Genomic DNA, 14,773 nt, shown 5'->3' with positions numbered 1-14,773 from the left:
CACGGGTAGAATGGAAGAGTGTGAAAAGCATGGACTTTGGTGAGGAGTGTGGCAAATTTAAAGTCCTGGACAAGCAGAGCATGGAGAAAGCCTCATGTCTGTTAGAGAGATGAGCACCAGTAAGGCTGTCTGCTGGGATAACAGATGGAGAGTCTTAGTGAGACGCCACCGTGAAAGGCTCCATACAGCATGTGAAAAGGAGAAAGGACGGGAACACCAGGAAGGTTTCCTTGTGTGGAAACAACCTTCTAGGCAAGGGTATGTTTCTCCATGTCCAGCCACCGAGGTCCAGAGAGGTCCAGGTAGAGGGTACCTGACTACGTCAGAGCCTGCCAGCACTGTCCATATGGTGCCAATTTTTGGGTTGTGGCATCTTGCAAGGTTCTAGAAAACTGCTGAAGCAAGGTTAGAGGCCATGCATGGAAGTCCTTTTGAAAATGAACTCCAAGTTACAGTGGAGACCCCGGAGGCTGGAGATGCCAAGGCTCTGGTATGTCAGTAGAAGAAAGTTACAGGGACCAGATGGCACCAAGCTGAGAGAGAGAGCTGAAGAAGCAGGGCTACCCAAGGCCATTCGAACCTGAAAGCTGCCAAGGGCCAGAGATGATGGACGTGTGGCTGCAGAATTTTGTTTCCACAACTGGGCTTTGGTCTGACCCTTGCCGGGTCCCCAGTTTCTCCATTTTAGAGTGAGAATGCCTCTTTGTCTCATTACATATTAGAAATAGTTAACTTGTTTATTGTTATTTTATGCCTCAAAGTTAAGACATGCTCTGAGTCTTATGGGTGGCCCTGGGCTTTCGAGCAGTGCTGGATCTGGTAAGTCTGAGGGGACTTTGGAAGCTGGATGAATTAGAAAGCTAGGGGTAGAACATTATGGTTAAAGTGATGTGCTTGGGTCTAGGAATGATAGACCGGGAAGAGGGGAGATGGAGGTGAGTGCCACCCACGGTTTATGTTTTTCTGCTTCCTGACTGCAGCTGCACTGTGACCAACTGTCTCATGTTCCTGCTGCCACAGCTATGTCCTCTCCCACTACCATCCCTTTCCTGCTGGAATGGAGTCAGAATAAATTCTCTTTAAGCTGACTTTGTCAGTTACTTTATCACAAGAATAACAGTAACTCACAAGACTGTTAACTATTGAGGGTTACAAAGAAGAGTCTACTGATTATTTTAGTTCTTTATTAAGGGCCTAATGAGATTGCTCAAAAGACTCAGTGATCCTACAGGGTCAGAAGCCATAACTTTGCCCCCTACTCAATTCTGGAAAGAGCGATAATGCCTTTGTGTCCTATACAGTCATCAGGTAGGAGTGGTGTGGTCCCTAGATAATAGGAATCATAAAGATTTTACAACGCATTGTCTCAGTCAGTGGCCCCTAAATCATGGCATGGACGGGAAGCGGGGTTGGTGCTACCTGTGGATCTGTAGCGGGATGGCCTTCTTTTCTGTCTTGTTGTCTTCTTGTCTGTCTTGTTGTCTTCTTGCCTGTCTTTGTTTCCCTGCTGATTTTCTGAAGTGGTTTGTCTGCCATCTTCGATGTACATCTCAGCTTTCATCTTTCCTTGAGTACAGCAGAGAGAATGTTGCTTTTATGAGGCCCATGCCCAAAGGGGACACAGTTTGAATGTGAGCACTGGTTCCCAAGTCCTGTCTTCTGTTCAGTAGTTACATGAGACTGATCTCGTAGAAAACCTTTGTTGGTTATTTGTTGTGCATGGTTGTTCACAGTAGCAGTGTTGGCTATTGTCAATGTTTACTTTTAGCATATGAAAAGAAATGTATACCTTAGCAGGGTATAGATTAGTGATTAGGAATTGAGATGGACCTCTAGCCAACTAACTGAGGCCGATCTGTACAGCAGTTGAGCATTGGGAAAGTTCGTTGTTGCATAGTTCGTTGTTGCCTTGACATTGGCAGAGGAGACAGCTTTTATTTAGTTGCCCATGCGTTAGCAGCCTCGTCCTCACTGTAAGGATGAAATACAAATCCCTAGGCTAGACACGTGCTGTGGTGCATGCCTGGGAGGCCGAGGCAGGAAGACTACATGCTTGAAGGCAGCCTGGGAAACATTGAATCTCGCTCCAACCAGCCTGGACTACATAGTGATGTCATGTCTCAGAAAGGCACAGTGAGACTAATGACTTTCTTAAAATACTGCTCTTGCTAATCAAATGCGTATACATTTTTATTTTGGGAGTGCAGTGTTTTAGAGGGTGTGGATGATACATTCCAGTTTCAAAATACATTTTTCCTTTGGTATACACTCACTCTTTACAGTGAATAGTATACATACTGCATCATTACAAATTGTGGTAAGCCTTGATGTATTTTGTGCCCCCATAGTTTCTTTGGCATCTTTGTAATTCCTTCTTTGTCCTCAGCCCTCATTCCTAGTCAGTTCTTGGTCTGCAGTCTGGTTGATTTTGGGGGCCTAGTATGTTTCACTCAGTTATTTTGAGACTTGGTCATATTGTGTGTATAATGCTTGGCTTCTTGTTATTGCTTAGTGACATTGCATTGTATGAGTGCACCACCACTCATACAGCACTCACTTGTTGATGACTATATTATCTTTTTTTAAATAAAGACTTATTTTATTTATATGAGTATATCGTAGCTCTTTAGACACACCAGAAGAGGATATCAGATCCCATTATAGGTGATTGTGAGCCACCATGTGGTTGCTGGGAATTGAACTCAGGACCTCTGGAAGAGCAGTCAGTGCTCTTAACCGCTGAGCCATCTCTCCAGCCCAATGACTATATTATCTATCACTGTATTTCTGTTAGCCCGGGACTTAAGGATTAAGATAACAAGCATCTATTACCTTATAGTTCTCTGAGTTAGGAGTTTCGGAGAGACTCACTGGGCAGCTCTGGCTTGATGTTTTTCACTGGATGCTGCATAAGTATCGGGGCTGGGGCTTTGCATTTCAGGTCCTCACATGGGCCGACAGGTCCGTGTCTAAGGTGCTTTAATCATATCCCTCTTAGCCAGAGGCCCAAGTTCTTTACCTAGGACTGCTCCCCACTCCCTCCCACACCTCTCTCTTTGTTTTTTCAACATAGTTTCTCTGTGTAGTGCTGGCTGCCCTGAAACTCACTCTAGACCAGGCTCGCATGGACCTCCCAGAGATCCGCCTGCTTCTGAGTCCTGAGTGCTGGTATCAAAGTCGTGTGCTGCCACTGCTGTTTTCCAAGGACCTTCTTTGCAGGACTGCATGAGTGTCCTAATGACAACAAAGTCTGTTACTCTCCAAATGTGACCCAGTCCCAGAAGTCACACTGTCAAGTCTATATGTCTGTTTAGAAGAAGCAGGCGACAGCTCCCACCTGAGAAAAGAATGCGGGTCTGCTTTTGAAACAAGGATGGCCAAAGAGTTCGTGGATGTTCTAGGTGAAGTACTGTGGCCTTTTAGTCAGAGCTACCTGGGTGACTCAGGGGGCTGGAGTGCTGTAAGCCAGTTAGAGGCCAGCCTGGGCATCGGATCTAAGGAAAGAAAAGATAAATGTGCCTGCTATGGTGGCACGCCCCTCTAATGCCAGCACGCGGGAGGCAGAGGCCGGCCAGCAGAGCTCTGGTTTGAAAGCAAACTTGCTCTACATACAAGTTCCAGGACACTGGAGCTATACAGTGAGACCCTGTCTCAAAAGAAAAAAAAAAAACTCTTTAAAAAAAATTGTGGCCCTATTTTGCTTACCACGGTGGACCATTTTTTTTTTTTTTTAAATTTTTAGTTTTGGCTATTATTGATACAGTTACTGACTAAATACATACATACATACATATTTAATATACACATCTGTGGATAACATTTGTGTATATAGAAATGTCTAGGGGTAGTGAGGCTCATTCTAGGATGGCATGTGAATTTGTACTACTTGCATAATGAAGGAGTTGTATGCTAAGAAAAAAATAAAGAAAATAATTTTATCAAATATAAATGTTCATTTTCAATATTAAAATTTCTTTTAAATATTACATTCCTTAAAATATGACTATCATTAAAGAGAACAAAACCTTCAAAACTTGGAGACAATTTTCCAAAGCTGATTACACCTGTCTCCACCAGCATGTGTGAGCTGTAGTTGTGTTACATACTTGGTGTGTGTGTTCTTTAAAATTGTTGGGGGCAGTAGTACTTTTGGGGCTAGGGTCAGGTGTAAATGTCATAATTCTAAGTAGCTTTTCCCTTTTTTTTGGTGAAATGTCATCTTTTGCACTTAATGAAATTGCACTGAGTTGGTAAGAAGACCCACTCTGTCCATATTTGTTATTTTTAATTTACATGTATGAAAACTGATCTCTTGTGGTGTGGAGCTTTAGAGGTTGTGTCCTGCCGCTAAAGTCAAGATAAGGCAGTGTCTGTCAGCCCCTCCCCCAGCACACCCTTGCCTTGTCCTCCCTCCTGTCAGCTGCCCTCTCTCATCTCCTCGGGGAAACTGCTATCTCCTCTCTATACCTATAGCTTTGCTTTTTCCTGCAGGTCATATAAATCAGAGCCTGTGAGGCGGTGTGGCTAGGGTTTACTTATGTAGCCAAGTGCTCCGAGCTTCATCTGTTTGTGTGCATGTGAGATGTTCCCTTTTATTACTGTCTTTTTTTTTTTTTTTTAAAGATTTATTTATTTATTATGTTTAAGAGTACACTGAAGCTGTACAGATGGTTGTGAGCCATCATGTGGTTGCTGGGAATCGAACTTAGGACCTCTGCTTGCTCCAGCCCTGCTTGCTTAGGCCCAAGGATTCATTCACTATTATATGTAAGTACACTGTAGCTGTCCTCAGACACTCCAGAAGGGGGCATCGGATCTCATTACAGATGGTTGAGAGCCACCATGTGGTTGCTGGGAATTGAACTCAGGACCTTTAGAAGAGCAGTCAGTGCTCTTAACCGCTGAGCCATCTCTCCAGCCCATTACTGTCTTAATGAATGTCTTTCCATTTCACGGTGACAGGCATTCACCTTGTTTCCCTTGTCAGCATCTGTGAGTTCAGCTGATGTAGAAACTTACCTCTGGTGTTTCTGTGAGCCTAAGGCCTTCTCATGGATAAATTGGATTGCTAAGCGCCATCCAAGACCACCTTGACTTATAAGAAATGGAGGTTTTAAATCACAAGTTTTATTTCCTAAGTCTGCTAGTTATTGATTCCTTTTTAGTGAGTTTTGGCAGATTTTGTGTTTCCAAAACAAAAGTGCCCCTTTTTCTGTTGAGTGTTCTATAGGCTTATACTTATTTCCTGACAACACACATTATCCTTTCAGTATCTACCTATGGTAAGGCCATACCCTGCCTCCTAAAGAGCCAACATTTGTGACTTTTTATTTCCCTTCATCACTTTGGTTAGATAGATGTGTTCGTATAAGTCTTTATCCTTCAGACAGAATGAAAAGAGATTTTTGAGCCTCCAAAAGAGCATCATAGGCGTGGCACTGAATGAGAACTGCATCTTAAAGAGATAGTGGGCTGGTGAGCCAATTCCTTTAGAGTGCCCACCTTGCAGGCTCCATCCTAGCATCCCTTCCCTAAAAGCTGACTGGTGCCACGTGGTGCCCAGCAGAGCCTGGGTTCTCAGGGCAGCAGCTACTCATCAGATAATTTTAACTGACAGCATCCAGTCACTCCACCCACCTGCAGTGACGTCATCGGCCTTCTCTTTAGGACACTTTCCTGAGCAGTCTTGTGGAAGTTGCCTTTTGGGGACTGCTCCCTTTATATTTTCTGGTCATAGCCTTCGCTCTGCATTTACCATTTTTATAATCTCAAAGAACCATGCTTTGGTTTTATTGATCTTTTTTTTCTTTATCAATTGTCTATTTAGTTACAGTTGGATTTCTATAGTTTTCTTTTTTTGCTTATGTTGGGCTTTATAGGATACAAGAAAAAACACCATTTTTTTTTTCTCGAAGCAAATTGGGCAGATGCAGTATTTAAATTAGAATTATTTGTGAGTTTTTCTTGACTGTTTTGTGTATTGTTTCTCCAGCCTCTGTTCTTCTCACTCTATTTCAAATCCAGAATTTGAAGTCATTCTGACCATTCTGAAAGTACTTGGGATTTCTGTAGGGAGGCATCAGCAATGGGCCTGGGGCACCAGGGCACCGTAACAGCTGGACAGAGCACTGTCTGAGGACTGGGGTTTTGTTCTCTCTACTCAAAGCTGTGCTTTGACTGACAGGACTGTGTAATGCTGACAGGAACTCAATTCAGCCATTGTTTGTGGTCCCAAGTCTTCCCAGTGGAAACTCCTGGCTGGGTCCGGTAGTGCTGCTGCTGTTCTCAGCTGGCGTGGAGAAAGAGGGGAAAGAAGGGTTTGCGTTGCTGTGGGTTAGCTTCCAAAATCTGAAGAGGGATTGAAATTTTCTGTAGTGAAGAAAAGCAAGTTATTTTTGAGGCTTGTAGAATTGGCTCTAAACTGGCTTCAATTTCATTCATCACTTTCATGGTCTTCAATAAGAAATGAGGTGTCATTGGAATTGGGTGGGGTGTTGTCAAGGCAACATGGTATTTACAATCCATTTTCTTTCTCACATTCAATCTTATGTTTTACTTTCTAGATTCTGTTTGACCAAACTCAGAGATCTATTAAGGCCCAGCTTCAGAACTTTGTCAAAGAGTAAGTCTGCCATATAAGAGGGTGGGGTGGATGGTGGGCAGAGGAATAACCAGCCAACCGCTGTGGGGGCAGGGCTCAAGTGCGGGTTGGAGGGTTGGGGCCATGGCCGTGAATGTGGCTGAAGATGCTAAAAGAAAACTATGAGTCTCAAGTTTCTGAAAATACTGGCATTCTTGCTTTGTTGAGTGTGTTTCATTTCTTCTGAGTCTGTGAGAGAATCGGAGTCACCTTGAGCATATGAGAGTTCAGACATTTTTCTCACCGAAGATACAAATGTAATTTAAAAGCTCCAAGAGTGGTGGCTGAAATACTTACTGTTGTCTAGTCTCCATATGGTATTTTCTTTGAAGAGAAGATAATGTAATAGGTAAGAATGAGCTACAGAAATTGTTGTAACCTGTGGGAAGAGTTGTAACATGTTTACATATGAAATAAAATTGAACTAGAAGTAAAAGCCAGGCGTGGTGGCACATGCCTTTAATCCCAGCACTTGGGAGGCAGAGGCAGGCGGATTTCTGAGTTTGAGGCCAGCCTGGTCTACAAAGTGAGCTCCAGGACAGCCAGGGCTATACCGAGAAACCCTGTCTCGAAAAACCAAAAAAAAAAAAAAAAAGAAAAAAGTAGAAAATTAAGTTTGAACTTTCAAGTTAAGGAAAACTTCTTTTCCACATTAGTAATCTAGTTTTTCCACGGCCTCTAGCTGAGAATTTAAGCAAGTATCAGGTTAATTCGGGGACAGTATTAAAGATAAGTAAGGGACATTATAATACAGTAGTAAGGTCAAATAGCACTATCTGTTGCTGTGAGTAGTTAATTTTGGGTTTGGGATTGTGTAGCCAGCACCACAGTGGACACCCCCTGCCCCCCAGCCTTCCGTGTTAAGCAAGGGTTCTGCTTACCGTCTACAGTCCCAGCTCCATGGGTTAGGCTTTATGCTACAAAGATGTCTGAGCAGCGCTTACGAGTTGCTTCATAATGCTTTAACTCTTAGATGCACGTAGAAAAACTTTGGAGTGTTTAATAAAGTCGTAGGGTTTTTTTTTTTAGATATATCTATTATAATTAAAAACCATTTGTTTTCAGCTTATCTTGTCAGCTTCCTAGTAGAAGTAGTGGCAGAGTGTTACATGGCCTAGGACGCAGAGAGCCAAGGCTTCATCTTTTCAGACCGTTACAAGGCCTGTCTTCTGCCTTCACTGGGCCCAGCTCTGTACACAAGTGTGTACATGTGCGCTTGAAGACTTTATCTTTTATGTGTTTTAACTAATTTCTTCTAACAAGGGATTGTTTCTCTTGCTTCTCTAACAAGAGATTGTTTCTCTTGCTTCCTTTTTTTAAGACGTGCTTTGAGACAGAGAGAGCCCTGCTCTGTCACCCAGGCGGGCCTGGGGCCAGCAGTCCTATTTCCTTAGCCTCCTAGAGGTGTTAGGTAGGTGTGCTGCCTGAGGTCGGCTTCTGAGTGTTGTTTCTTAAAAGCAAAGGTGTGTTTTAAAAATACCTCTCAGGTCCGTAGGATTTATCCAGGAAGCTGAATGAATTTTAATCTTTGGGAAAGGCCATTCAACTCTGTATTTCTCTGTAGGCAGTCTTACATACACTGGTATTTAAAAGTAACAGTATCATGGTTAAGCCATGAGCATGTTTTGAATTTATCTTTAGAAAATTATCTTTCTGTTACATTAATTTTGTCATTATTTCCATTTTGAATCATACAGATTTACATAATGAAATGTTGGCTCACTTTATGAGGATTTATATACACAGAATGATAAGTTCCATAAGCTAAAAATTAGAAATCTAAAATGTGCTGGCTGTGGTGGTACATACTTTTAATCCCAGTGCTCGGGGAAGCAGAGGCAGGGCAATAGATCTCTGTGAGTTCAAGGCCACCCTGGTCTACAGAGTGAGTTCTAGAACAGCCTGGGCTACACAGAGAGACCCTATCTCTGAAAAAGAAAAAGTCTAAAATAGTCCAAATCTGAAACTTTTTGAGCTCTTATCTTTGAGTTTTGGATTAAAGTGGAAACTCACAGTCTGTATAAATATTCCCAAGTCACAAAAGTCCTGGCTCTGAACTTTGTCCAGGCTTTTCAGGTAAGTGACGACCAGGACCTTTGGAAGGATGCGTGCTTCAGCTGGGATAGCGGTGACTGTCCATGTCTGATGGAACGCGGAAGGGGAAGCGACAGTGACTGTCCATGTCTGATGGAACTCGGAAGGGGAAGCGACAGTAAAGTCTAAGGCTATTTTGAAGAAAGTTTCACTAAATTTTTATTTTTTAGAGATCTTAGAAAATTCAAAGATGCCAAGAAACAATTTGAAAAAGTCAGTGAAGAAAAGGAAAATGCACTAGTAAAAAATGCCCAAGTTCAAAGAAACAAACAGCATGAGGTTGAAGAGGCTGCAAACATTCTCACAGCCACGCGGAAGTGCTTTCGGCACATAGCGCTTGACTACGTCCTGCAGGTACTGTGTCTTCTTGCATCTCGCCACTAATGGCAGTGGTTTTCTAGCAGGCTCCTTTGAGTGATTGTACTAGGAAGAATAAAGTACTCTTTTTTTTTTTTTGTGCGTACACACACACACACACACACACACACTGCGCATGTATACACACACACACACACACACTATAGCTATAAAGTCTTTGGTTCTGATTTCTCCTTCCTGTTGGGTTATAATATCTTACCCATATTTGATTATTCTGTAGCTTTCCTGTTTCAGTTTAGTTGATGTATGAGCACTGGGTTTAAATGGTGTTAGTTTTTACTGGCAACAGTGAACATGTGTATCCTTTTGTCAGTTTTCCAAAATCTTTTATTAGCCACAGAGCTTCTCAGGAAGTCCACAGTGAGACAGCACATGGGTGCCGATTGCTCTTAGGGAATCTGCCTCTCTTGAAGAGGAATTCAAGTCCCTTGGAGGGATGACTCCCTTTGGAGGCTGGAGACAAAAGCACAGTGTCTGTCAGGGCTGTGCTGGCTCCACAGACACCCCTGGGAGAGACCGTCTTCTTAGGCGCAGATGTAGGATGGATACAGCACGCACGCGCACAGATGCACATATTCTATGGAGACAGAAAGGGCAAACTTGGTTGCCATGGACATGTCCATATCTATCCATACCTCCCTCCCTCCCTCCCTCCCTCCCTCCCTCCCCCCGACCTAGGCTGGGCCAGCTAACTGGCAAGCCCCAGGGATCTTGCTATCTTTCCTTCTCCAGAGTGGAGATGCTAAGCATGTGCCAACAAGCTAGCTTTTGTTCACCAGGGCTCTGGGGATTGAACTCAGGTCCTCACGCTTGCATACCACACGCTCATAGTTCAAGTCCTATATTCCTAGAATAGAATATGTCTCTAGCTTTTATCCAGTAGTTGGAAAATAGGTAGAATGTGATTTTTTTTTTAAAAGCAAATGATGTAATGCTATCGATTTTATGTGTAATGCTGTTTAGCTAAAGTATCCATTATTTTCAAACTTAAACATAGTAATTATGTATTTCCTGAGAGGTCATCTTAGAGCACTAAGATGGCCTCTCTGTTCACAACCTTCTAGCTATGAGTTTATTGTAATACGTCTCACGGGAATTCTTGGATCATTTTAGTGTTTGGCAAAAGTGGCTGTTTTAGAGAATAACAGGTAACAAACACCCAAAAGTGTAAAGCATTTCAGCTACTGTATGTATTTGAGTTTACCCTTCTCCTTAAGTTTGAATTTTTATTTTCTTTAAGTTTCCAAATAGAGAGGGAAAAACCCAGAAGGAAAGCATTAGCCCAGGTCTGAGCAGTGGCTCTCCACAGCCTATGTGAGTGGGGGTGTGTGTGCGGGAAGGGGTTCCCTTCCGTGTGCTCCTCAGAGCTGAGCACACTGTGAAGCAGACATGCAGAAGAAACCAGTGATACGGAAGAGAGTCGGATTTAGATTTCTCTTGGTCTGTTCTTGTTTTTAAGACTGTGTTTTAAAATTCCCTTACAAAATAGACCAAGAGTTCAGTGAGGAGGATATTTGAAAATGTTCTGTACTCTTTTAGCAATCTTAACAAGTTGTGAAGAGCATCGTCATCATTTTGTGTAAATAAGCTGTTAAGAATGGATGAATATACTTGTTTTCTGCAGTTGCAGAAGATCCTGGTTAAGGCATGCCTTCCTACTCCAACCCACTGTGTAGCCAGGGATAACCTCGAACCCATCCTCCTGCCTCTGTTCCCAATGCTGGGATTATAGACATGCACCCTGCCTTCTGGTTTGGGCAGTGCTGGGGATCTAATCCAGGCCTCTGAGCATGTAGGCACACACTCTGCTAACCCAGCTTCAACCCTACCCCTGAGAAATCTCATAATTTACTGGTATTTTGATAAATCAGTCATAATTAAAATAGCTTACGTCCATTACTTTAACATATGCTTATGGCATGCTGACTGTGCTCTGCTTTGGGACTGGAACGGAGGATAAGCTCCTAGTCTCACAGAGCTTACACTGGGACCCTGGCAGGCTAGTGTTTGCTATTGTTGGGGACTCAGTATTTTTGGAAAAAGACAGAGGAAGAAAACACAAAGTAAGTACTAGGGAGACAGAGGCAGGGGGATCTGTGTGAGTTTGAAGTAGCCTGGTCTCCCAAGTGAGTTCCGGGACACTCAGGCTACATGGTGAAACCCTGTCTAAACAAACAAACAAACAAACAGAAACAAATAAGAGTAGTTATAAATGCTGTCAGTAAGTAGGATTGATATACTAGATAGCGAATCAGGTTCTGGGTTAGACGTGTGAAGGAAGGTGGTAGTCAGTTGAAGACCCAAGAACTGAAGAATAGTCCTAAGCCAGGCAGAACAAAGGCATCTGTGGGACACAGTCAGGGCAGAGTAACAGAAGACCAGGCTCCAGAGGGTGGCAGGGACCTCGGCACAGTGGACCCGTGTGGACATGGTAGGAGGTTGCAGGATTTAAAGCTAGGCATATCTCATTTATATTTGAAACTCACTGCGCTACCTTTGTGGAGAAGGACTGCAGGAAGTCAAGAAAGGAAACAGGCGTCCAGAGAAGTTGAAAAGTGGTAAATGGTGAGGATTTGCACCAGGGCTGTGGGTGAACTTTGATCTTAGGAAGAGGAAGTGTGGTGAACTCAGGTGTCAGACCTCCCCCCCCCCCCCCGGAGGATGCTGTCATCTGCAGGACCAGTGTTCTCACTGAGGGCGAGTGTGGCTGAGTGCTCATTGGTATGCTTGTCAGAACTCCTTTAAACCAGAAGAAGAACACCAGCTCTGTTTCCTTTGTTTGGGGATTGTTAGGCCAGGCATGTTTAGAATCTCGTATTCTGCATTGGTGTCCTTTGTGAATGACTAACTGAGTGCATCTTCCCTCAGATTAATGTGCTTCAATCAAAAAGGAGATCAGAAATCCTGAAATCAGTGAGTTATTAATGAATGCTGCTGACTGCGACTGTCTGTCTGTGTGCTTAGCTCCCATTTCTCTTTCCTGTGCCATCTGCTTCAAGGTATAGCTGTCTAATGTCTGTTCTGCTAACCTATGGCCTGCACTGTGTGCTCTCCACTCTCTGTTATTCCAATGTCATATTTCATGTGGTCTAGATACCTAATACTTTTGAAAGTAGCTGGAAGTAGTGGCTGGAACCAGTGAGAATATTTCAGGATTGTTTTGAAACTTATTAAATATGGTTGCCACCTTGAATTTTCTCTTTAATTGTATTTGCTTTTAGAAAGTTTCTTCCTTCAAGATTAATTAATTAATTTATTATTTATTTTATGTACGTGGGCATTTTGTCAGCATGTACATCTGCACTCCAGAAGACAGCGTCAGACAGTTGTGAGCTGCCATGTGGGTGCTGGGAATTGAACCTGAGTCCTCTAGAAGAAGAACAGCCAGTGCTCTTAACCACTGAGCTGTCTCTCCAGCCCCTTCTTTGGGTCTTTTTTATCTGTGGTGACAGTGAGATCTTGCTTGCTCTTTGACAAGGATGTGAGGAGGATGTGCTGTGACATCATGCCCTTTCTCACTTGGAGCCTTCGGGAGGACTTGGTTTAGCTGGAGCATCCTTCCCGGTTGCTGTCTTGCTGCTTAGGCCCTGTCTCCCGTGGCTCGCTCCGTCCTAACTGTGTTCACCTCTGGTGCCTGGCACTCGTTCCATCCAGGTGGCACCTCTCTCCCAACCATGTTTTCCAGACAGGCAGGAAGTGAAGACGGTTGTCTTACCATGGCCTCGGTGGGCATCTGGAGCTCTACCATCTGAATAAACAGGAAACTAAGAGCTGGCTGGTAAATTCAGTGGGGCCAGTGCCCTGTGGCCTCTGTTGTTTACTCTCCGTGTCCTTGGACTGAGGACCTGCCTGCCCAGAAGCAGAAAATTGGGCTTGTCTAGATTTAGTAAACTTTGATGTGTGAGCATAGAAGTTTGAATTTCATATAATTTTCACATTCATTTTTGTGTTTTCAAATTTTTATTTCATCCCTCTAAAAGGTTAAAGGCGAGTCTTGACTCATGAGCCATCTACAAACAGACGTAAAATTTGCAGATCCAGAGTAGTTAGCCTTGAGTCTACTACAGTTTATCATCCTGGGCATTTAAGCAGTTCTTTATGTTTTTTACATTAAAACATCTCATTGTAGTGATCATCCTAATAAAAACTTGATTATTGCCTTATTTGCATTTATAATCAGGACGTTACTTAAAGAGGTATGACATTTATCTGTTTACATATTTTTTTATGTGCATCTCCTATGGTGGACATGGGGTCAGAGGACAGCTTGTCTAAAAGTGCTTCTCTTAGAGACATTGTATTCTCTTTGCATTTGCTAATATATGTGAAATCTTCAAGAAAGCCAGTTTTCAGTAGGTTTGATGCTCTGGGTTCTTGTGGAGCAGTCTTTCATCCGACGTGGACTCAGCTTTCTGAAGCTTCTCTCAGTGGATCTGAAGCCTCTCCCTCCTTCCCCTAGATGCTGTCCTTCATGTACGCACATCTGGCCTTCTTCCATCAAGGGTATGACCTGTTCAGTGAGCTTGGGCCCTACATGAAAGATCTTGGAGCACAGGTAATCTCTTGGACTGGATCTCTTGGTTCTGTACTGTTTGTTGACATTTATATTTTCAGCGGTATTTAGCACATTGGGAAACCCGGCTTCACGTTTAGTTAATAAGGACTTTGACACTGCAACACATTTACATGTGGGTTGGAGGTTGAACCAAAAATTAACTTAAAGATAAAAACGCTTGTCTTAAGTAGTGAACATGAGGGTACTGAGAAGAGGCTTAAGTAACTCTCTGTCAGGCGTGGGGCACACCTGAGATCCTGTCACTGGGGTGGGAGGGGGGCTGAGGCAGGCGGAGATGCATGCGTCTGCTTTTTATAGTACAAATAGCAGCACTTAGTCCTTTGCTTCTTAAACTTGAGTAATGAAGTCACTGTCCTTTTATTTAAGACTGCTCTTTTTTATTTTCAAAAAATTAATATTGACTACTTGGGTAATGAAAGTCTAATGTCTTAGGATTAAGACCATTTGGTATCCATAGTTTCATTGTTATTTCACAAAGACGGTTCCCTCCCTCCCTCCCTCCCTCTCCTTTCCTTTTGTTTTTGTTTGTTGGAACTGTAGCTCAAACCCAGGGCCTTGTACATACTGTGCATATGCCTTACCATAATGTGGTCTGAGTCCCTTCAGGGAGTGCTTTGTTGAGTGATGAACTCTGCCTTACTTTAGATAAGGATTAATCTGTAAGTTTTTCTTTCCCAGTATACTTTTTTGAGGTGAGGGATAAAGAAAAAATAGAATTTAGGGAAATGGAAGAAAGGTAAGAGTGGAATCAGAATGCCACCCAGTGATCAACGTGTTGGGGGGTTGGGGCAGAGAAGGGAGGGGGAGAAGGCGCTGAAGGTGGGTCCTGTGCAGCATATGTTGTGGACGGCATGCTTGTGCTGTTGTTCGTCTCTGTGCAAGATGCTCTGTGTGCATGCCAGTTGAGGTTGGATTTGTGGGTAGCCCACACTGAGGATGCTAAGACGTCTGTAAGAGAGTTTTCTTTCTTTTATGTGAGGTCAGAAGTACAATCTCATGGCCTTTGTATCACTTGCCTGGGCTTGTGTCTTTCGAGTTAGCCTCATGGTTAAATATGACTTGTTCACCTTAGCGTTATTATTAAA

The 14,773-nt window shown here is 43.2% G+C and overlaps 1 protein-coding gene across 1 annotated transcript in view; it reads left to right on the top strand.

Moving 5' to 3' along the window:
- Acap2 (ArfGAP with coiled-coil, ankyrin repeat and PH domains 2) overlaps positions 1 to 14,773 on the top strand; it is a 109,228-nt gene that overhangs the window by 51,424 nt on the left and 43,031 nt on the right. The window contains exons 5-8 of the mRNA XM_029544762.1: positions 6,564 to 6,622; positions 8,905 to 9,088; positions 11,981 to 12,025; positions 13,572 to 13,667. Of these exons, the coding sequence (XP_029400622.1) occupies positions 6,564 to 6,622; positions 8,905 to 9,088; positions 11,981 to 12,025; positions 13,572 to 13,667 (384 nt within the window). The remainder of the gene's footprint in view (positions 1 to 6,563; positions 6,623 to 8,904; positions 9,089 to 11,980; positions 12,026 to 13,571; positions 13,668 to 14,773) is intronic.

The sequence above is a fragment of the Mus pahari genome, chromosome 12 (assembly GCF_900095145.1).
Source record: "Mus pahari chromosome 12, PAHARI_EIJ_v1.1, whole genome shotgun sequence".
Lineage (NCBI taxonomy): Eukaryota > Metazoa > Chordata > Mammalia > Rodentia > Muridae > Mus > Mus pahari.
The sequence above is the reverse complement of the archived record's forward strand: the minus strand, read 5'-3'. Positions and strand labels throughout refer to the sequence as shown.